This window comes from Alexandromys fortis, unplaced genomic scaffold (assembly GCF_014885135.2).
Source record: "Alexandromys fortis isolate MF-2015 unplaced genomic scaffold, M_Fortis_MF-2015_v1.1 scaffold_13, whole genome shotgun sequence".
NCBI classification, from domain to species: Eukaryota; Metazoa; Chordata; class Mammalia; order Rodentia; family Cricetidae; genus Alexandromys; species Alexandromys fortis.
This window is the reverse complement of record NW_026067908.1, coordinates 4939893-4964253: the sequence shown is the minus strand read 5'-3', so window position 1 is coordinate 4964253 and position 24361 is coordinate 4939893. Positions and strand designations below refer to the sequence as shown.

The following is a 24361-nucleotide window of genomic DNA, read 5'->3' as shown; positions in this document are numbered from 1 at the left end:
CAGAAAAACGAAGACAGAGATGTGACTAGCCCAAGTTCTGTGTGTGTTTCTCCATGGTGCCATCATACACCTTATGTGTGAAACAGAGCCCTTGCTTCTTCCCCAGGGGCCAGAGGGAAAGACATCATCACCAAAGCCAACTGTGTCTGCCACCCAGAAGGTTCTCCTGCAGGGTCTCAGCCCTTATTCGTAAGCGAACAGCTCAGAAGGCAACTTGCTGCGAGCCTAACCTACCCAGGGCCTGAAAGGTCCTGGGCTTTGACTAGCACCTCCCTAGCCAGAACTGGAAGGGTCCTTGGGCTGGGCCTGGAGGGGAAGATGCTGCCTCCTTGGCTCCAGCCACGGCTCCCCTCTGTCTTTCATCTCCTGCCCTCCGTACTGTGAGCTGCACGCAGCAGTAATGGATTGCAGTGGACTTTTTTCAATTAGGCTGATTTCTCCTCTGCCTGTTACTATAAAACTCCAGATGGTCTGGGGCTTCACGGTTCCCGGGGTATTTTCCCCCATTATTTTAATCTTCTTTCGTAACACGCCCCACATGTGGGAACGGGGCCTTTCAAGGCGCTGTGCTCTGTGGATCAGCGATGCTTTTTCTCTCTGCTGTGTTGCCCGGGTTTTCCTTTCTGTGTGGCAGCATCACAGAGAGCAACTCCCACCATCAGCCTGGGCCTCGGTTTGCTGAGACTCAGAACCCATGTTGGGCCCAGTTTGAAATCCCAGTGTAACGCTTAACAGCCTGGTCTTGGTGCTCTGTGAGCTCCCTGAGGAACTGAGCAAAGAGCTTAGGGATGTACAGCCATGTCGGTCAGACTTCAGGCCAGATCCAAGCTCTAGTTAGCTATGTGATATGGTGACATCGCCTTTCTGAGCCTCATTCCGTTCATCTGCAGGGTGGGGCTGGGAAGTCACCCCACTGACAGGGTGCATTGTCTTGATTCAGTAAAACACAGAACACTAGACTGTGGTAAAACACAGAACACTAGACTGTGGTAGGTGTCTAAGATATATTGCCAGATACCTGGTATTTTGAGCTTATTTTACTTATTTACTCTCTCTTAGAATGTATTTCAATGTTGATATTTCAGGTGAATGAGAAAACACCCTAGCCCCCCATCCTGACATGCTTTGAGACTACTAGACACCATCTTCTCTAACTATTCTTTCCCAGAATTGCCCATTCCCATGCGTGAGAGCCTTTGCTTCAAGCTAGATGAACCTGGAGTTTATCTGGGTAGTTAAATAGCATGTTTACATTTACCCTGAACAAGATGTGTCCACAGAAATGTCTGAAGGCCACTGGTGGCATCAAGACCAAGAGCCAAAGGATGCTACATACATGCGTTTTCATTTGCAAATATTGCCCTCCTCGTGAGCCCAGGAGATATCTGGGCTCTGGACAGGTGAGATGAACTCACCCGAGATCATCCCCTCAGAGTGTAGTGGTTAGATTGGTACCACACTGCACAAGATTCTGGAGCTCAGTGGGATGAGAGCTGATGACACTGTCAAGCATCACCAGGGCCAGATCATACTAGCCAGAATGCTGGGACAATTTATACATACACATGTACACACGCATATATATGCTAAGGTACAAAAGAGTCAAGGGCAGACATTATCCGATTGCTAAGTTTTCATATGGCAGTGACCTGGGAGGAGGCAGGTAGCTATGCAGATTCCCAGGTGAGTCATGCGGCGATCGGTGGAGAGATGGCACCTCCAAGGGCTGCTGGGGTCAAGGAGAAGGAAAGAGGTTCCTAGCTTTGGCATCGGGATAGAAGGTGGTCATAGCAGCAGAAGCCATGCTGGAGCACCCCAGGTGAACAGCCCAGCGTCATATTGTCTGCTGGGCCCTGGCAGTAGTGGTACAGGAGTGCTCTGTAAGGATCAGCAATGCCAGAACTCACCTGCTCTGCCATGTATGTAAAGGCAGCCCTACGCTCCCATTTCTGCTCCCTCGCTGCTTCCCCGATATTGGCTCAGCCTTTGTCTCTAGAACCCTGATGCCCCTGCAGCTCCAACTGCCTGTGCTCGGGCCTGCTGTCTCCCTGAAATGAGTTTCTTGGCACCTCATTTGCCAAAGCCCAGGCTTCAAGGCTCAGCCCCTCAGGCAGGCTTTGGTAATCCCCAGCCCAGCAACTGGAAGGCCCCCACATTCGGCCCCTTCTCAGATCTCTGAGCATCTTCTGCTCTGTGCAGGATTTTAAGGAATTTTGTGCCTTTACTGATGGAAGGTAGGGTATGGTGAGGGGTTAGCCAGGTAGTGGACGGCAAGAGGTGCAGAGCAAGAGGAGGAAAGAGGATTGTGGGAAGCGGGAGGACGTGTGCACATGTGTACACACATGCATGCACGTATGCACGCATGCACACACACATAGCTCTCTTAGAGGTGTGACAGGCCAGAGACTACCCCAGGCAGTTACTACCCCAGTTACTGTCATTTAACCTGCTCTGAGGCCTTAAACGACAGCTACAGTGACAAGATCAGAACTTGATGTGTGTGGTTTCATTTAGGGCTCACATTACTCTAAGGTTAGCGTTCACCCAGTTTGCAGGTGAGGAAACAGACTCACAGAATAACTTGCCTTGGCTTCTTCAGTGAGCGAGCAGGGCCATCTGCAGCAAGGGCCGTATCTCCAGTCCCTGTGCTCGCTGCCATTGGGCCTCAGCTCCTCGTCTGATGGGCAGAGTTGTAAGCACCCAGAAGGCCACCGGGAAAAGGCAATATGCTGTGGAAGCAGCAGGCCCATTGAAGCCAGGCAGAAGCGTTGACCCGATGGTCCCCTCAGCCTCCTGGCTCTGACCTCATCTTTGCAGCTGTTGAATAGAGATAATAGAAAACCTCACAGGGGCTGAGCAGGTCAGGATCCTGGTCCTGATGGGAGTGAGGATCTGCCAGAATCTGTGTGTGTCTTTATCTCAGATAAGAATAAAGCAGCATCCCTTCTCTCCCTGCTACTTCCTCTAGATGTCCTTGAAGTGACAGGCCACTCCCAGGACTGAGATGGGGAGAGAAGGCAGGGGTGCTGCCTGTGGGGTCAGGCAGGCTCCTCCTGGGAGGGGGTGCTTAAACAACAGAGGCATGTGTTTGCTGAGCGGACAAGAGGAAGGAAAGGTCCTTGGAGGCCTCATAACATATTACAGAAGGCCTTTGGGATGGAGATTCCTGGCAAGCTCAGCGTCCTCTCTCCACAGCTGATGTATGGGATACATGGGGTGGGAGAGGCACTTGTGGCATCCTGGAAGACGTTAACTCAGATCCTGAACTTCTAAAAAATGTATACATTAAATTGTCAGTGTAGGAAGGGAAGGTTTCCCAGGAGGGGTGCAGTCTGAGCAAAGGCAGGGGTGAGGAAGCAGGTGTTCGGAAGCCCAGACAAAGATCCATAGATTCCTGGTGGGAGAGAGGTAAACTGATCCCCAGAGTCTGACAGGCTCTCCCAAAGTCAGAGAAATCACGCAGCCAAGAGTTATTGGTCTCCCCCAACAGCCTTTCCCCCAAACCAGTCAGTAAGAACAAAGGGCCAAGGAGGATGCTGATTGGAAACCCTGCTCCTGCCCAGGTTCCTTCATCTCCTAGGGATGAACTTGGCACGAGGCCTTTGTAGGGGAACAGGGAGCAACTGGCCACCTGCTGTTCCCCATCCAGGATTTCGTTCTTGTTCTGATAAAGGAACAGGCCCCATAACAGCAGCTTACATTAGGTCCAGCAACAGTCTGAACTGTGACACCCAGGGGGTCATTGTCTCTGACTCGTCCGTGTCCTTGTGACTGTACGGGAAATTCTGCTATGGCTGCTGCTCTTGCCTGGGCGGCATCCTCTTCTGTAACTGCAGCAACTCCCTTCTCTGTCCCTTCCCTAAGTCCTCTGTACCACTAACAGCCGAAGGTGACTTCTTTCTGTGTGTGAGAGAGAGACACTGTCCCCATTCCTTGTAGACTGTGTTCCTTCTAATTCCCATATGACTCTGTCCCCCTAATTCCTAGAATACACATCTGACCCTGATCCCTTCCCAGGGCCTGCCCCTCTGGGGACAAGATCATAAGCCAGGTGGACCACAGGATCTTAACTCTGCCCACAGACTTCTCTCCAGAAATATCCCAAACTTCCTAGCAGGTATTGTACCTTTAAAGTTGACGAATAGCCAGAGGCTCAGGAGAGAGGGAGAGCCTTTAGTGACTTCCTTCCCCTGAGGGGGAGGCTAGAGAAGCCCTGGCCCTCAAGGAATATGGCTGTTCCCCTCTTTGTCCCCAGCTTCCTGCTACTAGCAGCCCAAGGGGACCTGGTGCCAGAAGACTGGAGTCACCTGGGTCCTAACCTGGGATAGAAGCTCATGGCTGGTACATCAGCCCAGGGCATGGGGAGAAAGCCAATGGCTCAGTCTCTTCCTTCTCAACAAGCACAGACACCCACCTAGGCTTTGACATCACATTTGGCCTATACCTTAGCTTTGCTTTGTCATGTGACTTTGGGCAATATGAGGACATTGATGTCACATGCTTCCGGGTTTTGTAGTTAAACACTAGCGCCATGACTGGAGCAGCAGGTGCCAGCCACAGTCGAGCTTTACCGCACCCTGAAGTGCACATAGCCGGAAGGCTGGCTGGCATAGGCAGACGATGGGGAGAGGCAGAGGACAGTCAGCAACACCACACTAAAGGCTGGAACTGCTGCCTCACCAGTCTCTGAGCTGAACCTCGAGGGCTGGGCAGGGGATAGGGGGCTAGTCAGGAGAGGTGGCCTTCCTTGTTGAGCGCCCTGCATCAACAAAGGCTGAAGACTGCCTTCTGCTAGAGGAGGACGGGCAGAGAGGCAGGCAGGGAGGCCGCAGGGCAGAACGTCAGGTCTGTAAGGAGAGGGCCTTATAGGGGTTATTTTGGTATGCCAAGGCACCTGGGCAGCTGTGGTGAGCAGGCAGGGAGGATTTGACGTGAGGGGACATAGAGGAGAGCTCCAGGCTTGGCAGAGGTTGCAAGGACGGATGATTGGGGCCATGGAGGATGAACTAGGTGACTCGTTTCTCCACACGTTCTCTGCCAGGAACCGTTTCACAGTTGTGCTGTGTCCACTACAAGTCCAGTACTCGGCACACAGCAAATTAGATGGTGAGCGCAGGTCAGCTGAGTGACCAGATAATGACTCAGACACTTCAGTATACAGATGTGACCATTGGTCTCACAGGGTTATCAAGGGTGATGCCTGTGTATAGTCCTTCATGGATAGCCACAGTCCCACAGTTGGCGAGGGGGCAGATACAGCATCAAGGTTGCAGGACACCCCAAAGCCTCTTGGGGATAGAGCCCTTCCAGTCCAGGCTGGACTCCTTCCTTCTGGGGTTCCACGCCCAGACATGGCCTGCCTTGGAATTGCTGACCCCAGGGGACACAGCTGGCACACGTGTGAGTTGTTATATCCCAAGTCAGAAGCAGAAAGGTCATCTTTGGCCCCAGTGGCCCATTTCTGAGTATTAGCCCTGGACACTTTGCTGGGGCAGCGCTCCCTGATGCTTAGGGGGGACAGCATGTGGTTTGGGCCAGAACAGGCAGGTTTGGGGTACTGTTTGCGGGCGGGTGGGCCCTCAGGGCTGAGGGCACCCCTCATCAGCCTCTCCTGCAGTTCGAAGGCTGCAGTAAAGCCTTCTCCCGCCTGGAGAACCTGAAGATCCACCTGCGGAGCCACACAGGCGAGAAGCCGTACCTGTGCCAGCACCCAGGTTGCCAGAAGGCCTTCAGCAACTCCAGCGACCGTGCCAAGCACCAACGCACCCACCTCGACACGGTAGGTAGGCCTGAGTGTGGAGGCCCTGGGGTGGAAGAGGGTTGCACATAGACCCTGATCTCTAGGTGGAGTCTCAGCCTCTGTAACACGGGGCAGGAGATGATCTGGCGGGAGTGGATAGTGTGTGTTCTTTGTATTATAGGATAGTTAGTAGGCTCCCTGGCTTTCTACTAAGATAGTTCCCCCCCCCCCATCATCCTCCAGGTGTGACAAACACAAATGACTTGGGTACGGCCATATGTCCTCTGCGGATGTGGATGGGCAGACTAAATTTAACAGATTACCCTACATGGCCCATGAACCAGCCCAGGCCTTATGGGAAAGCAGGTGCTCTCACATCCACAGTCTCTCTTTGACAGGCCAACTATGTCTGCATCCAGAGCACGCCCCTCCCTGCTCTTCCCACTCCTCACTTGGGGACAATGCAGAGGCTCTTTAGGGCTGTCGTTGGTGACATGTAAGATCCAGCATCTTGCCACAGCAGCCTGACCATCCCATACTGTCTATTCTGCTTCCCTGTCCTTGCTCATGCCAAGCAGCAGAGGCCCACAGCTCTGTCCCAGTTGCCCCACGTGTCCCCTGTGCAGATAAGGATGTCAGCAAGAATGTCGTCCCTATACTGACCCTATTACCAAGATCCCTGACCCATTTGACACAGGAGGAAGGTGGACTTAGGGGTTCTCATGGCTGGACTCTGGTGAAGGGGACAGACTCGGTCTTCACGCCAGTCTCACAGGTGCTGGAGAAAGTGGCGTGTCCCTTGGGAGGATCCCAACCCCGTGTGCAGCACAAGGCTGGAGTCTGCTAGAAAACCCCACGTCTGAACCTCCGAGCAGTTCTCTGCTCTGCTGCAGATGTGCGGGAAGCTGGGGTGGGGCTAGGCACCAGTTGATACACCTACCCTGTCCGCCGATGAGCAAACAGACGCCCAAGAGGGTAACTGAACTGTTAGTGCGAGTTGGAAGCCATAAAGCAGAGGTCACACCTGAGAAGGCACAGAGTCCTCCAGTCCTAGCCCTGTATCTCACAGCTGGGAAACCAGGTTCAGAAACGTGAACGGAAAAAAAAAATCACCGGCTTTGGAGCCAGGCCAGGCCCTGGACTGTATCTTCTTTATCCCAGCCAGCCCCATAGTGTCACACACCTGTCCCAGTTCAAGCAAAGCTGAGACCCAAGTCATGTCGTGTCTGTGTCAGTGACAGACAAGTGACAGCCAAATGCACTCTTGGCTAACTCCAATCGCAGGGCTCTTTACTGGAAAAGTTTGAAGGGTTGAGTCTGAACAGAGGGGACAGAATGGCAAGGAATAGTCCCCAAGTCAAAACCAACTCCCCTCCCCCTATGGCTGACCGAGACCTGAAGTGAGCTGTGGTACTCCCAAGTCCCCTTCCCCTTGGTCACCTTTTCAGCCTGGGGGCCCTTGGCACTCTGCCCTTGTCCCTGAGAGAGGCAGCGAATATTGCAGAGGGCACAAGGCATCCAACAGTGGGCCTCTGCCCCACCCCCACCTCCCAAGTCTAGGGCATGTCCCCATGGCCTCTCTAGTTTCCTGTTCGTTCCTTACTGTATTTAGACCAAGCCTGTGGAACAGAGCTCCTGAGGGCTAGGCCAGGTCAGGTCCACACAAGCCCACAGGGATACCCCAGGCCTTCATCTATAAGAAGTTTCTGGCAGCTCTAGGGGCCCCACTCACACCCCGCTCTCTGCCTAAGTAGCAAGGGCAGCTCCTTCCTTGCTGCTAGACCATGTATGTCTCAGCCTGCAGCCTTCAGGTCAGCGGTTGGGTTCACACATAGCACCTCAGCTTTCACAGGAGACCCAGCTATAGCTCCTGCTATCCCTGGCTTCAGAGAACATGGGGCCCATGGCAGGAAGGAGGTTGGTTCTCTGGACAGAGTGGAGAAGTGGAGAAAGCAAGCTTCAGCTCTGATTTTGGCTCTGCCTCTTGAGAAGAGAGGGGGTATAGCTGCGAACAGGGCGGCCCTTTCTTGCCTAGTCTGTCACTCAGGGACTTAATGTCAACCGGATCCTGCCAAACCCTAGGCAGCCACCATTCCCAGTGTGGGCCTTGGTTTCCCCAGGGGCACTGAGAGAAGAAAGCTCCCTAAATGGAGACACACACACACACACACACCTCCTGGTTGTGGTGTCTGTTCAGCTGGAGCGGTTCTGAGGGGCAGGTGTGGGAACCATGGGTGGCCAGTGCTTAGCAGTACCAAACCTGGAGAGCCCTGAGAGATAGAGCTCTGTTCAGACAAGGAATAACACAGCCCCAGTCTTGGAACTTGTATGGGGATTCCGGGCCGAGGGTTTGGCTGGTGGTTTGGGACAGCCACGGGGTTTCCTGGGGGCTCAAGGGAGCTAGGCCTGAGGAATGTTCTATGCACGTCAAGCCCTGGAAAAACAAACACAAAGATGGGTCTTGCTGCCCTGTTTCCAAGCGAGTGTGCCTGCCACACAGAGCTGTTTGCTTTTAGACCAAAGCCTGTGGATTTGTATCAGCATTCCCAGAGGACCAGGCCTGGGGCCAGTCAGCTCAGGGGCAGGGCTCATGGGAGAGTGTCCTGGGGTTGCGTGTTAGGGTGGAGGGGCTGTGTAAGTGTGGGACTCGCATGCTGAAGCAGGTGGTGGGCAATCCAAGGCAGGCCTCCCTCTCCCGCCCCTGCCTTCCTGTTGGCCTAGTCACCTTCTTACCGCCTGTCTCTCTCTTTTTGTTGTTCTCCATTCTTTAACCTGGCAATCTCCGTGGCAGCTCCAAGGTATGGTTCCGGTCATCTCTTTCTGCTTTTCCCCACAAGGCCCCGGACAGTGGGCATCTCCCAGCATCCCTACCTCTGGCAGGGACAGAATTGCCTTGAGGCTTTGTGGGCAGTTCCACTTGGTGTGTCTACTGATTAGGCATGGCAGTCCCTGGGGCTTACTCTTGAGAGGTGCCATTTCCTCTACACACACACACACACACACACACACACACACACACACACACACTGCCATTCCAGGAGGCAGTCCTAAGGGCTCTGAAGTACTCAGTGTGTTTTTAAAAAGGAAGCCTTGTGAACTTCATGCCCCAGTAGTAGCTGGGGACCCCAGGTTGGTCCTCATGAAAGCCCCTGAACTGTGAGGTGCAGACAGGGCCATGAGTTGCCCGTCCCTGGTCTTGTGGAAAATGGCCAGGATTAGATGGCTCCCTCACTAGTAAAGCAGAGGGACAGTGGGATGACCTCACAGCAGAAGGTAGGCACTGCGACCTGTAGGAATCTCAGGCCAGTCTAGAAAGGATCTGAGCAAGGCTAAAGAGGTGACAGAAAGAACATTGTGGGGTATGTGTGGGGACAGTGGGGGGAGGAGGAGGACCCCAGTCAGTGCCTGGAAATGATCATCTAGCTTCCGATTATCCAAGGGTCCGAGGGCCATGGCAGGGTATTTGGAGGGAGGGCCATGGCTGTCTATGACAAAAGCGGTGGGACACTGCATGGGAAGATAGGGGAGACCCTGGAGGAGGAGTCTAAGCAAGGGTGGGGGTTGACTGGTGGGGGGTCCCTTTGTGCCTTCCAGGGCAGTGGGATGGTCACAGGGAGGGGCTTTGGCCATGTAGACAGCACAGCCTTCAGGCTCCTAGCTGTGCTCTTTGAGGTCAGCTCCCTCTGGTCTCCCAGTTACTGGAAGGAGGACCTTAGTTGCTGTGGTCCATAGTGCCACTTGGACCTGCTGGCCCTGGGATGTCCACTCTTCCTCTCTTCATTCTCCCGCCCGGGACAAGCCCCTGTGTACCCCTGCTCCACATACTGCTTTTGTGTCACAGCCAGTGTGAGTCAGGAAGACCTGCAAAGCTCAGTCAGTCCCCTCTTGCAGATAGGAGGCAACTCACCTGCACTCCCAATACCGTGGCAGAGTGGGGACACAGAGCCCCTCCTCTCCCAGGCCAGGTGCCTTGCCCACTCATCCTTCCAGTGGCAGGTCATCTAGCGGACCTTGGCCTTGAGCAGCAACCTCTTACCTGCCTCTCGTGCCTCTCTGATGTTACAGAAGCCATATGCTTGTCAGATCCCTGGATGCTCCAAGCGCTACACGGATCCCAGCTCCCTCCGCAAGCATGTAAAGGCACACTCAGCCAAGGAGCAGCAGGTCCGTAAGAAGGTAGGCGGCCACAGAGCCAAGACCCATCTCTGCAGACACCTCTAATCCCAGCTGCTTGTCCACATCAGACCAAGTGCCTCACACCCATGTGCACACCACTCTCTACACACTTGAAAATGCTACTGTTCTCCTATCTGCCTGTATCTGCCTCCTGCCCAGTATACCAGTCCACAAGCCTGCCCTTATCACCTCAACTGATTCGACATTCACCCACCAAAAGCTGGCACCCCTAACCATGACAACACTCATGCCCAGCTCTGGGCTAGGCATTGAAGATGGAAGAAAGAAGACACAGATAGTACCCCTTTCCAGTGGCCTGAGGCACACACCAAGAGGAGGCTCCTTGCCAAATGATACTGATGACAGCAGGGAGGTTCTGTCTGGCATAGATAAAGGGCCTTGGCCCATATGCAAGGGAACAGAAAGGTCTCAGGAAGAAGCACCAGGAACCATAAAGGATAATGGTTTAGGGGTATAAGCTCTGATCCCACCTGCGGGACCTCTCACTGCTAGCTTGGTGGCCCTTCTGCCTCTATGCTTCTTGAGGAATGGGTGCTCGTGCGGACTGAGTGGCAGAATATATATATCCAGGACTGAGCCTGTAGTTGGCACAGATTCACAAACACAGAAGGAAGGGGTGGGCAGTGCCATTCTTTTGCAGTACAGGCAAGCGAGTTCGGGTAAGAAGTGTGTGCCTGGAATGACCCATGGCACTTGTGGGGCCGGTGCATTCATATCTATACAGAGCTGGGCACTCACATGCTGGAAACCCTGCCTAGTATTTGAGCTGTCCTGAGGACATTCAATGCCCTCAAGTGGTCTTGAAGGAAAAAGAAGTACATGGCCTTGAGAGATTCTTCTGGGGCCATGTGGAGCATGGGGATGTCAGAGTGAAATGTACGTTCAGTGGTAAGAACAAGGAAGATAGTGGAGGTGACCTGGGCTGACCCAGGGGAAGCTTCAGTGGTGGTGCCCTTCATCAGGACTGAAAACCTGAAAGTCAGCAGGAAGCTGCAGGGGGCCCCAGGTCATGCAGTAAGGAACAGGACAGCAACCTTAGGCAGAGCACCCTGGCCTGGGCACTCAATCCCCAGGGCCGTGGGAGTGAGGGTATAGGTACAGGCAGGAGCCAGCCCAGCAGCTCTAGCAAACTGCCTTAGCAATGTTAGAAGTGAGCACTGTGGTCCACACCATGCCCTTGGACACTGCTGTGAATAAAACCGCAAAACCAACCCTCCAGCCTGGGAAAGTAGTTTCCGTTCCATGGGATAGACAGAGAGACAGGGTACCAGGAGAAAGCCTACCTCATGATGGAGATGGCATGCAACTCATCTTGGAGGCACTGGGAACCATTTGAAGGGTGGAGCAGAGGAGGGTAGAGTCAGGATATGCAGCAAGCCTGCTGGTGCAAACACCACCACATCCTTAACTCACTGAGAAGTGGGACAAGTCACTAACCCGGTGGCTCCTCAGCTGACATTGTACCTGCTGCTTTGTCTACCGTAGCTGGCATCCTGTGAGTGGGCCCTAGCTTGTGTCCTTTTCACACACATTAACAAAGTGCCCAATCACACAGCCCAGGAGAGATAACTAGCTCCTGATGCTGCCTCAGGGCGGCAAGGGATAGCTCAGGCTTCCGTAGGCTGGAGCTAGGTGCCAAGGAGGCTGCTGTCCCCAGTGGACTGGTGCCCAAGGACCAGAATCCTGCCCTGGTTTTCCCAGGCCCATGCTTGGCTCACATTGAGCCCCCAGGGACCTGGGCTGCAGATCTGCAAACTTCCCAACAATAAGCATCCATTAGAGGCATCGGGGATGATGGATCTTTCTGGGTAAGGCGACCCTTGTATTATGACAAGTCCTTGGCAGCCCTGCTACATTTTGGAGAGAATTAGAAATGCTTTTCTTCCTTAATTCTCCTCTCCTGCTGTTCCTAATCCAATCGACATTGCGGTCTGCAAGAACATGCCTTGGCCCTCTTTTGCCAAAAACTTCATTTACATGGAAAACAGCTGCCGGGTCAGGCGCTGAGAGCCCAGTGCGAGACTGGCATGCCTTCCCTGCCTGGTCAGCCCTCCCTCTGCCTGGGAAGGTGGAAAACCCCTTGCGGCTGACTCTCAGCTGCCTGAGAACACAGGCAAGGCTCTGGCCTTCTCGGCACCTGTTTTGACCTGGTAAAGTGAATGTTTGGGGATTTCCCTGAAGAAGGGTCACCGCCCATGCAGGTGCCTGCCCCTTGTCACCCAGTGTCTTCAGAGCCCCATCCTGGAGAAGTAAAGATGTTCCAAAGTATCCCAAGTGGTGTTGGCCAGATCATCCCAGCCAGGCTCTGCTGCTAGCCAGATAGCTCGAGTCTACACAGTAACTCACCGGGCCACTTCTGTGGCCCTTTGGAGTCAGGCAGCTGGAGCCGAGCCAGCCCCACATACGGTACTCCACAGATCATCTTCTCATTCACTGCCTCACTTCTAGCCATGGCCTGCAATGGCAGAAGCAGGGACAGCTCCAGAATACAGGCAAGGTGGGTGAGATCCAGAGAAGTTAGTTGTCCACTGACACACAGGGAGAAGTAGTGTGGGACTGGGCTCAGCCCAGGGCTCTTTCCCATATCCTTCATAGGGACAGGGAAGAGGGAGAGAGGCCCTCTGGCCAAGCGACATCACTCCTACTGCCATAGGTTGCCCTGATGGGAGCTGTAAAACCCCAGTAGTTACACTTGACCACCCATCCCAGTAAGTGCTGGGGCCACACCTCCAAACCTGATCCCTCAGCGACAGTGAAGAAATCCCTCCCAAGAGACACGGGACCCTGACTCCAGCCTGAGAGCTTCCCCCTTCCTCCTTCCCTGGCTCAGTGGGCTGAAGGTATGCCCAGCCTTTCTGGCATACTTCCTCCTAGGAACATCCTCCAGTAAAATCCTTGCATGTCAAATCCTGTCCTGCATCTCTTAGAAGTCCTTACAGTGTCCACTAGCGACTTTCCCAGCGGGGAAACCAGCACAGACGGGGTGCCCGTGGGCAGGTGGCCAGACACTCACACCTCCCCACTGCTTGCCCCCCCAGCTGCACACAGGTGCTGATCCAGAGGCTGTCCTGTCCGAGTGTCTGGCCATACAGCAACTCCAAGCATCCACACCTTTGCCTGCCAGCAGGGGGAAGGGCGGCCAAACCCTGAGCCAGGAGCTGCTCCCAGGTATGTGTGCAGGAGACACAGCTAGTCACTACCAGCCCAAGGGCACACGGGTAAGACTTACTGCAGAGTGCTTTACTCCCTCCCCCTTCAAGATGTCTTCTTTAAGTAGGTAGATGTTCATGAACACTCCTGAGTAACTCCCTGCTGCAATAAGAGAGCGCCCACTCCCCCTTAGTCTGCCAAGCCCCTTCCCCTTCCTTCACCAAGGTTGCTCCCAGAACCTGTCTCATTGTCCCTGCCTCTAGGAAGTCCTCCTCAGGACTGCCAGCATTTTTCTCCTGTCTCCCCATCAGCCTGTGACTGGGAACTACTCTGGGGAAGGCCTGAGTCTGCCTCATTCCAGAGTCACCAGCACCCATGTGGGGGACATGTGGCCCTGCCTGGAATGCTGCATAGAGTCCACATCCCTGAGTGTAAGCCAGATTCTAATCCACAGTGAGGCATGTCGAGATGCACCCGACCAATTCAGTCTGGACTTGAAGTCCTGTTCAGTGTCCAGCATGACTCCTTCAGAAGAGAAAAACCAAGACTTGGAGAGGATGGGCAGTGTGGTCGGAATCACAGCCTACTCACTGCTGAGTTCTATGGCCCACTGTAGGGCTCTCTGGGCCAGACCCTACAGGCCTGTTGGACAACACTCAGAGCCACTGGTCCAGCAAGAGCAGCAGCAGCAGCTGGCTGCAGGGCACACTCGGGCCATGGCAGGAATCCTGACTTCGTGGCTTGGGAACACGGCCCAGCTGCGGGCAGCATGGCCTTTAGATTGAGCTGATGGTTCTTGTGCTGTGCCTTCTCCCCTTGCTCTCTGAGGAAACCACAGCTACAGAGCAGAGAGCTCGGCTGCCCTCTGGGATTTCTTGAATTACTCTAACCGTTTAAAGCATTTTCCTTTTATTTTCTAATTTTATTCTTCGCCCCCATCATTGACGTAACAGCAGCAGACTAAAACATGTCAGGGCCCTTACCAGCCAGCCTTGGAAGAGCAGCTTTTTGCCCATCTGCAAGGCCTGTATGAAGATACCTCTGAGATATATACAAGAAGGGGTGCATGCAAGGAGGACTGCACAGTACACCCCAGCTAGGTACCCCAAGCTAAGGACTCCAGAGAGGTTCCCGCTGTTGGGGCCCTGGGGCCTGCAGCCCCCGTGTGCCTACCTTGAGAGGACTCACCGGACAAGGAGGACTAATCCATCCAGATCAGCCTCAGGTCAGCCTAGGAGCCTCTTTGTCCTCCTCGAGGGCAGGGACAGCAGCGGTCATTGTCTTTCTCAGCAGATACTGTCTCATTAGTGAGTAACACATCCTCCAGGACACAGTCAAAGGAGGAAGGCCCTCCTGCTAACAGCACGCCTGCCTACCCTGCTGCTTAGTCTGAGGAGGTGGTCTTCCTCCCATGCCTATTGTGAGGAAAAGCTGAAAGAAAATCCATCCCAGCAGCTCTTCAGTGGAAAGTGGTCAGCTGCCCACTGCTCACTTCCCTGGGGAGGAGCCTGCCTGATGACGACACAGAAACTGAGATCTTGCTCTGCATTGTCTCCTGCAAGCTCTGTTAAGGCCACCCTACATAATTTTTCATACCTACTGTGTGCCTGCTGTGGACGGTCCTTCACTCCAGCAAGAGCTGGGAAGGACGACCTGCCAGGCACTCCCTGGGGCTAGTCTGCACACAGACGCCTGAGGCACAGTGGGAAACAGATGTTAGGGCCAGAGGCTAAGTGTTCATGGCTGATGATTGATGTTGCTGCTTTACAGCCCAAAGTGGTGTGGTATGGGGAGGCTACAGGCCCAGTCCCCACTCCCACGGCCCTTCGGGGTCTGGTGATCTTTTCATACCATGCACCGTCCACGGACACGCTCCATCACTAACACGTGTCTGTCAGGGGCCATACAGCGGTAACGGCAGGGGGTAGATTTTAGGAGGGTGGGTCAGAAGAGTCCAAAACAGAGAGGGTGAGGGAGCAATGACAAGAGCTGGTCACTATCTGATCTGGAAGAGCACACTTATCTGGCAGGCATGTCTTCAGCTCTACGGGGTGCCATGATAGGTAGTGGGGTGCAGGAAGAGCGATATCAGGGCGGCAGATTAAGGAGAGTACAAAGTAGTGCAGGCTGAGCTGCTCCCACAGCCATACCCTCCTTGCTACCTGACCAAGGCAGGGAGGACGACACTAGAGAGGACAGCTTCAGGGTGCCTGGTAACTGCCCAAAGTTTCTGTGTCATCATCAGCAAGCTACAGTGCTTGTAGCAGAGCTCAGATCCTCATCATACACTCCAGACTCCAGCTCAGCTGGAGGCTCTGCCCCAAATAGGCACCCTCTCCGTTTGGTCCATGATGTTCGGGGAGTCTGTTTCTAAATTGTCAGACTAGGTGTGTGGAGAAAACTGGGCACATAAAAGCCATAGTTACCAACCGTGAGGACTTAATAATGGGACTTCTTCCGCTCCGCTGTCACCTAGCCACAGTCACCATCCGGAGTTGCAGGTCATCTGACCTTCAAAGCCAAGTGCTGCTCCAATAATGCAGCTTAAAGACACTTGGGACCATGTTACCGTGGCTCCCAGACTCTGCCTCAGCCCCATTCAGTTCCTTGAAATAGCCCCGATAGGTTCTAATCAGAATGGCCAGTCTAGGACGAGCTAGCCTTAGAATGCTAAACAGCTGAGACCATCCTGGAAGAAACCTAGATGTTCCCAGGCTAGTCCTTCTGGGGTCATAAAAAGCTCCCGTCCCTCTCCCCACAACTAGAACAACCAAGAAACAACCAGCAGGGGAGGGACCAGCCAACTGGTGGCCACTGCCCTGGTGTCACTGAGCGCATAACCCTGGGGAGAGTCCTTCCAGGGTGTCACCTTGATGCACCAATTCCAAGAAAAGTGGCGTGTCCGTTCATGTAAGCACGCTAGGTTAACAAAAAGGCAAAATTGATTTTTTTTCCCCTTTTCAGGCAAAGTAGGAGCATCCAAAACGATCCACCCTTGAGCTGATGATGTAACTCAGTGATAGCGGTCTTCCCTAGCACGCTTGGGAACCTAGATGCCGCCCCCAGCACCACAAAGCAAACTGCAGGCCTTGTTGTGTCCCTAGGCCCCATCCCAGAGGCAGCACCATCCTCTCCTGACAGGCTCCTTTGCAATGCTGCCACCCCAGTGGTCCCCAAACCCTCAGCTGGGCCTCTGATCTGGTGTTCCCATTGGTCTGTTAGCACACCTGTGTTGACAAGGGATAGACGTGATAAAAGGTGACTCCAGTCCTTGGGTGGGACCCTAGAGTAGGGTGCATCTTGGATCACTACCATAGTAGGCCTTCCTAGGAGCCTCTGGAGCTGGCCTGTCCAGGCCAGCTACTCCTCTGCAGCTCGTCACTGGATACCCAGCTCTGCCTGCCTGTGTCTGAGGAGGTGTAGTTTAGTCTCTGCAAACGGAGCTCCACTGTGAAAAGTAGTTCTACCAAGCCCCCAGATTCATTCTGTTTCTTTCCAAGGTCCCCATCTGCTTCTGGGGATAGAGCCATGCCCTGCTTTTCTAGAATAGCCCAATGGAGATTTGAAGCAGCCTACTCCATACAAGATCCCAGCCCCATGTGTCGTGACAGTCCCCTCCTCATCTCCGTCTGTCACGCTCTGACCCAGACAGAATGGCGCCGGCACCTCTGTGGCCCTCGTCCTTTGTGTCGTTCCCTCTTCATAAGCCGACAGTCACAGCTCCCAAGAGTTCATACCCTAGTGAGTAGCCAAAGCCCAGTGACATGTTTGGTTCCTTGCAGGTGTGTATCCTGGCCCTGTCACCCCACAAAATGGGCTGGCTTCGGGCATCCTGTCCCCATCCCATGACGTCCCTTCCAGGCACCACCCACTGGAGGTCACCACTGGTTCCCACCACCACCTGTCCCCTCTGCCCACAGCCGAGAGCACCAGGGATGGGTATGTATGGCAAGCTAGTCCTCAGGGGTCACACCTGAGCACTTGTGTCGGAGGTGAACAAGGCAGAGCGTGGCAGGTGACCTGCACACAGGCTGCCGTTACAGATGACAGCAGCCTGCATTTACGTGTCACTGACTGGGTCCTGTGCTCTGTATCACCTTCTGGGTACCACATGATCGATGTCTCCCAGGAACACCCCACCACCAGGGGCACATGCCGTTGGTCCCCAGGATTCCAGCTGCTCATAGCCTCCTTTCAGAGGCCCCTGGGGAAATTCTGCTGCAGCCAGGCCCCCTCGGGAGTACCCCTCCACTTTCTCCCTGGCTCTCTGGGCATTTGATACCAGACTTCCTATAGAAGGGCTAGCCTGGGTCACTTTGTTCAGTGTGCTCCTTGCCCTATTGGCTGGATCTGCTGAACATGCTGTGATCCTATTACACGATCAGAGCAAGTCCCAACCCCCACCCATTCTGCTTATCACTAACAGTGACTCGCTCAGATTTGTTGCTCAAGGCCTGGCCCCAGCACCTTCCTCCTTGTTCTCCCCCTTCCCAAGGCTGCGTAGTCTGGGCCACTGTACACCTAGGATCAGTCTGGCTTTATTCCCGAATCTGTGGCCTGCTGTTCCTCCCTGGGTCCTCTTCCCGTTCATTCATCTGTTCCTTCCCGATTCCTATAGGCAGGTCCCAGGCCCAGTGCCAGGCCACCACTGGCTTTATGTGAAGAGATGTTGGACAGGCTGCAGTTTGGCCATCTGGGGAAGGAGCAGAAAGGGCTGTGGAGGCCCAGAAAGGAAGCCAGCAGGCCAGATGGGCTGCCTGCAGGAGGTGGTGCTAAGCCAGGCTCCAGAGACAGGTGGAGGAGTGGGAAATTCCAGCAGGCATGGTGAGAGCTGGGATATGCTGGGAGAGGAACCACTGTGTGAAATGCTGACCTGGAGAGATGATGCCCCAGAAGCCAGACACAAGGCCAGTGATAGAGGTACCCTGAAGGTTGGGCCGGGCCAACAGCATGAGTTAGGAACAGTAAAGAGCATGGGATATGAGGGGGCAACCTGAGCTAAGGCTGGGCAGGTCGGGAGGGAACCCAGACAACAATCATGGCACAGGCTTGTCCCTGGCTAGGTGAGAGGAACCCAAAGTCTTAGCCCTCCCTGAGCCTCTCTCTTCCTCCATAAAAGGCATTGAAAGGCCTCCTCCAGGCAGGTGGTAAGGACCACCTCCCCAAGCCTGGTGTTGCTGGTGTCACCCAGTACATGCCTCATCCACAATAGCCCCTGCCCTTTCTGCCCCAGCCCAGGCCACCTGTTTAGCCAGTGACCAGCCTCAGTATCTGCAGCCATGAGACATTAAACCACAGAGGCCCTTACAGGGCATGGGCTTATTATTTGGCCTCATTCATCATCCGCCTGCCGCCGGCATAAGTACCCATCAGGAATGCCTGCAGCTAGACGCTGAGCGATGACAAGACCAGACCCCAGCCCACCCGCCCAACGCTGGCCTGCAGTGTGGAGAGAGTTATTCCCAGCCGCCAGGCGCCGGGTTCCGGATGCCTGCTGGAGAGAAGGGCCCCATGGCTGACACGGCCTGAGGCTCCCCTGAATGGGTTTCTTTTTCAGCCCCAGAGGAGAGATGGGCGGGAAGGCCTTCAGCTTCCCTCGCTTGCCAAAGTCAACAGGGACTGGCCACTTGAGGCTCCCCAGCGGTTTGCTGGGACATTTAAATAGCTTGACAGAATTATCTGATTCACTCAAAAATATGCTAAGAGGGCCTGACTTCATGACCAAATGTATTTACCCTGGCTCAGTGGAGACACCAAATTTGGTGGGTTTCTTTCCCAGCCCTGTGGAGGAAAGACATGGATCCCTGGGGCTGCCAGCCAGGTCCAGGGTAACTTACATAGGCTTCAACCAAAGCCCCAGCGTATGCTATGGGAGGCACTTGCCTGCCTCCAGAGAGGGCTCCAGATGACCTGCTTGCCATTGGAGCGGCACAGATCAGCCTGTGTGTCAGCTATGTGTATTCTATTCAGTTTCTCTGGCTGTGAAAGTGACAAAGGAGAATTTATGGTGGGTCTGAACAGAGAACGTAAACCTTGAAGCCACACACATTTCCCCAAGATCTGCCCTTGCTTCTGTGCACTGTATCCATAGGCTTTGGGGCTGAGTGGTTCAGATACCTACTTGTCAGGGCATCTTGGTGTATGCCTGAAATATAAGCACTCGCAACACTGAGGCAAGAGGATGGCGAGTTTCAGGGTAGCCTGGACTCAACAGTGAGATCCTGTCTCAAAAAGAGCCTTTATGTGGATATTGGCCATTGTTTGCCACATGCCAGGCTCCTCCCTGGGCCTTCCCTGCAAGGTAAGAAGGGGACACGGAAGGTCCTGCGCAGTCCTGAAGGAAAGGGATCTTCCGCCAGGAGGATAGACAGTGCGGTCATCTGGTTTGTGGCCTGGCCTTCACAGTTGGCATCGCACAGAGGAAGACCCTGCCCCCCATGGTCTGTAAACAGGAACAACTGGAGAGGTTAAGTCCAGAGAGTCTATGAAGGCTTGGCTCCTGGATGTCAGACAGTGACATTCTAAGTGTGTGGAGATGGCGCGGTATTGGCAAGGCTGTGGGGACGGGCTGCAGGGAGCAGAAGTTACCTCCAGTGTGTCCCTGGATCTCCTGTCCCCACCAGAGTCCTATTTCCTTCACAGTAGACACTGACCCGCCCTCAGATTCCACTGCTCGGAGGAGAATGCACCTCCCTTGACAGGGTTACCTAGAGCCAAGGTCCTAGATTTGCTGTCAGCTCCTCACGTTGTGGTGACCCCCCACAACCATAGAATCATTTTGTTGCTACTCCACAGCTAATTCTGCTGCTGTTATTTATCATAATGTAAATGTCTGGTATGCAGGATATCTGATATATGACCCCCAAAGGGGTTGAGACCCACAGGTTGAGAACCACTGAGAGCTGGTCCAGCACACCCACATGTCAAACCAAAGCCTTGGAGACTTCGCTTCTGCGCATGCTCCCTCCACGGTGCAAAAATGCACTGTTAGGCTGCAAGCCTGTGCATGTATAGATTCGGATGGAAACCTGAGGCCTGGAGAGTCCGCATCTAGCCTGGGTGCCATCACTACACTCAAGACACCTGCATCTCTCTCAAGCCCCATGGCCTCAGCTCACAAGAGCTTCCAAAGAACACAGGGTTGGGCTTGGATCCCTCAAGTTATGTATGAATGGAGGTGGTGAGCCTCCCATCACAGAAGCTCTGCAAGTAGAAGACAGATTCCCAGGGATGGAGATAGAACTCCCTTAAATACACTGCCCAGCAAAGTGAAATGCCAGCTTGCATGTCAGGTGCACTGGCTCTTCCTTCCCGTGGTCATGATGTTTATTAATGAGGACATATATGTACATTGTGCTGGGTCATTTGTTTACGTGGTTTTGACTGTACCCTCACCAAGACTGGAGAGGCCAGTGTTGTGTGGCCACACGGACAGAAGGCACTGTGCAGCTTCTCCAAACTTTGGCTTCCTGATCCACAAAAGGGACCTCTAGTGAATCAATCAGATGGCCTGTTCACCCCACATCCAGAGTCACCCACAACTGGAGGGCTGGTCACTATTTAACCCATGATAGTGACAGCTGCAACATGTCAGGAGGTCAACATAGCACCCTGCAGGGAAACCCAGGCTTCCAACATTCCCAGGTCTGTGTCTGGTGGAAGTTGCTAGGAGTTTGAACTCTGGTCTGTGGATTTCCAAGGTCATGGGCATCCCTGTCCCTTGTCTACTGGTAGTCCTGAAAACTGAGATCGCAACTAAAATATAACTCCGATTAGAACACGCATGACCAAGCAAGAGGCTCATGGATATATTCACGGCATTGTAGATTAGAGAAGGTGGCAAAGCCCTGGGTCGTGCCTCACCATGATGAAACCGTGCTTTTCTGTCCTCTCCAGCCTAGGACCTGGCCTTCTCTCACCCATGGTCAGCCCACTGAAAGGGCTTGGTCCCCCACCACTGCCACCATCCTCCCAGAGTCAGTCTCCAGGAGGACAGCCATTCTCCACGCTCCCCAGCAAGCCGACCTACCCACCCTTCCAAAGCCCACCAGCACCGCCTCTACCCAGCCCCCAAGGTAAGCTGCACCCAACCCCTTGTGACCAAGAGGACTGACACGGGGCCTGGGGGAGGCAGGTGGGTCCTCTGAACAACAGGCTGGGTTCTGAGGGCCACAGTGGGCTTCTGGCCTTAATGACAGGTAGGAGGGTCCTACTACTCGGAGGAAGACTGGGTGGTTGTGGTGAATCCAGGAGGTAGAGGGCCAACTATCCCATCAGCTGCAGACTGTAGCCAGCCGCATAGGACCACCTTTATCCCTTTCTTTCCCTGTGTGCTCTTGTTCACACCCTCGATGCCTGGAGCAGACAACATGGGGCTGATCCCCCCGCCCCATGACCTCAGCACTTCATCACCACAGTCCCTGCCTCCTCTTGCAGGCTATCAAGGCAGTTTCCATTCCATCCAGAACTGCTTCCCGTATGGTGACTGCTACCGGACCACTGAGCCAGCAGCCTCCAGGGACGGACTGGTGGGCGATGCCCATGGTTTCAACCCTCTAAGGCCCAACACCTACTCCAGCCTCAGCGCACCTTTACCTGCCCCTGGTAAGCTGCCCCAAACATCCCTTCCTCAGCACTACCAAGGCTAGCGCTGGTGGGGCTTGTGTACTGTCTCCTAGTTGACAGCCTCCCACGTAGAGACAGCCACCAGGATGACTGCGTTCCTGCCATAGCTTTGCTCAGCCGTGTCTAGGTGCTCTGAGTCCCTAGGCTCTCTGAATGAGACCATGGTCCGAATGGTGTTTCCCAGTGAGTGTTTATCAGGCACCGCTGAGGTTGGGACTGAGATAGATGCTGACCCTTGATTCACAGGAAGGAGCATGCCTGTTCGCCTGCAGGCCCAGGGCTCTGACAGTGGGCGGGCTGGGGATCTGCTGCCTTAGCCCTGGTTGGGTAGAGAAGTGCAGTGGACAAGGAGGGCTGCATGTTGTCCAGAGTTGGAATCAGGCTCTGTCCAGAAGGCAGATCAGAGCTCGGGACAGCACATTGGTGGTAGAACCTCCTTCTGAATTACCTAACCTGAGCCCCACCCAGATCAGCCTCAGGGTCCAGATCTGATGGCCATAATGTCCTACAGAGGGCTCTTAAGCAGCATAGTGGAGACTGAGGGACATGGACATTGGACACAGGGCCAGGCAGAGAGGACACCGGTAAGCACAGACCTGTGGCTTCATCATCACCGGGGGTCTGGCTGTGTGCACGTTCCCACACCTGTTCTGTGTCTGTGTTCTCCCTTCCTGTGCTATGGAGTGCACCTCTGTGCATGTAGCTGGCACATGCACACAGATCCCCCATGGTTACCCACGTGGAGACTCACAGCTGACTCCATAGACAGGTGTGTACCTGTGTGCCTGAGCAGGTGGAGCTGCTTCAGGTTGCTGTGCTTTCTATACATAGTCCTGTGTGGTAGACACTCGTCTGTGGGTAGATATGGGCCACATTTAATACATGACAGGCCTGTGTGCAGGCCTCCTGTGGGATCAGGTACCCACTCTGTTGCCTGCCACCATCCCGTGCTTCTGGACCCAACCCAGGGCGGCTTTATTGATTTAGCAGCCTGACACCCGGATAGGAGGCTTCTTTGGGTCTGTCCCCAGCATCTATTCCAACTGTACTCAACTGCCTCACTGCCAGGCACCTCCCATCAAGATGACAATAGGCTGAACCAACACGTGCACAGGCCAAAAGGCCCCAGTTCACCCCATTCCCATTGCACAGATGTGGGAGACCGAGACCCACTTCCAAAGCCGCAGACATCATGACAGCAGCTCAGGGACAGGACTTTGGATAGGATGGTCCTTCAGGTCTCTGCCTCAAGTCAAGGATCCCTAAGCAGTGACCTCACTCTGGAAACAGCATGTCCACCAGAAAAGCCAGGCATCCCTAGAGCCAGATGCACTTACTTGCATTTAAGTTCTAGCCCCCTCCCTACTTACTAGCGGTGTGGCCTTAGACAAGACACCTGCCCTCTCCAACCCCATCCTTTCACCCTAAAGATAGCGGATCCCGCGTCACAGAACTTCTGTGGAGTAGGCTGGGCTTAGTGATCGCTTACTAAGATGCTGGCTCCCCGCTTGTAGCATCTTGAGTCTGGGGTCAGAGGTGGGGACCTGCAAGAATAAGGACCTGAGTTCCTTCTGCCAAGAGGGGCCAACCTCTAAAGGTAGGAGCTAGGATGCTCTCACCCCATCCCTCCCTCCACCACAGTCAAGCACTGGAGGGGCTGAGCCAAGCCTGTCTTCCCAGCTACCCCTGTGACTCCTCCCCACCAGGGTCACCAGCTCCCCAAAAGGAACATGAGAGGAGGGATCCAGCCTCTGCCATCCTCCCGCTCTGACCCCTCTGCTGTCTGCCCACAGGCTACGAGGCCCTGGCAGAGACCCCGTGTCCCACAGCACTGCAGCCACAGCCGTCTGAAGACCTGGTGTCCAGTGGTCCCGAGGACTGTGGCTTCTTCCCCAATGGGGCCTTTGACCACTGCCTGAGCCACATCCCCTCAATCTACACCGACACCTGAAGGAGTCCTGCTGTCCCTGCCTGCCCGGCTCCCAACACCACTTCACCTGCTTGCCGTCCGTCCTGGTGCTTCCCACAGGGACAGCCAGGCCGCGTCCAAGGGCCACGTCCCTGCCTGGAGGACTGTCTGGTCTCAGAGCTGCCTGCCAGGAACTGTGGCCCTGTGACAGCCCCTTGACTGTATCTTCCTCTCTCGCCCTAAGGTTCTCAAATCACAGACCTCGTGTATATACAATGTACAAGACCTCTTTTCCACCTCCCTAGGAGTTTTATATTTTTGGTTTTACAAGAAAAACATTAAAAACTGGAAACTAGATATGAAGGCCTGGTTCTACTGTGGAATTCAACCTAAAGCCTGAGGCCAGAAGCTCAGAAGAGCATGCGTCAAGAGCCCAGGGCTATGGAAACCTCTTCCTCCATCCTATACAGTGGTCCTTACAGACCCCAGGTGGAGATAGCCCCAGGACTGGGGAGGAGATGAGGACTGAGAGGTGCTCAAAGACAGTTCACACACACACACACACACACACACACACATGCTCATGCTCACACACGCACACGTTCACGCTCACACACACTCACACACACAGGCAAAAGTTGGTTCCTTGCAGACCAGCTGGGGTGTAGGGAGCACCGTGCTCAGAAGAGCCCACACCCACACATGGCCCCGGCTGATGGAGGGGGCCAATTCTGAGCTCT

General features: G+C 54.3%; 1 protein-coding gene across 3 annotated transcripts in view; it reads left to right on the top strand.

Annotated features, from left to right (window-relative positions):
* Positions 1-23978, top strand: part of Glis1 (GLIS family zinc finger 1) — a 188454-nt gene extending 164476 nt beyond the window's left edge. The window contains exons 5-11 of one of the 3 annotated variants that reach the window (XM_050136332.1): positions 5618-5779; positions 9806-9916; positions 12976-13105; positions 16870-17026; positions 20984-21162; positions 21524-21691; positions 23506-23978. In XM_050136332.1, the coding sequence (XP_049992289.1) occupies positions 5618-5779; positions 9806-9916; positions 12976-13105; positions 16870-17026; positions 20984-21162; positions 21524-21691; positions 23506-23663 (1065 nt within the window). In that variant the 3' untranslated portion in view covers positions 23664-23978. Of the gene's footprint in view, positions 1-5617; positions 5780-9805; positions 9917-12975; positions 13106-16869; positions 17027-17705; positions 21163-21523; positions 21692-23505 lie in introns of those variants that run through there. The other 2 variants (XM_050136333.1, XM_050136334.1) reach the window with 2 other exon arrangements.
* Positions 23979-24361: the final 383 nt, after the last annotated feature.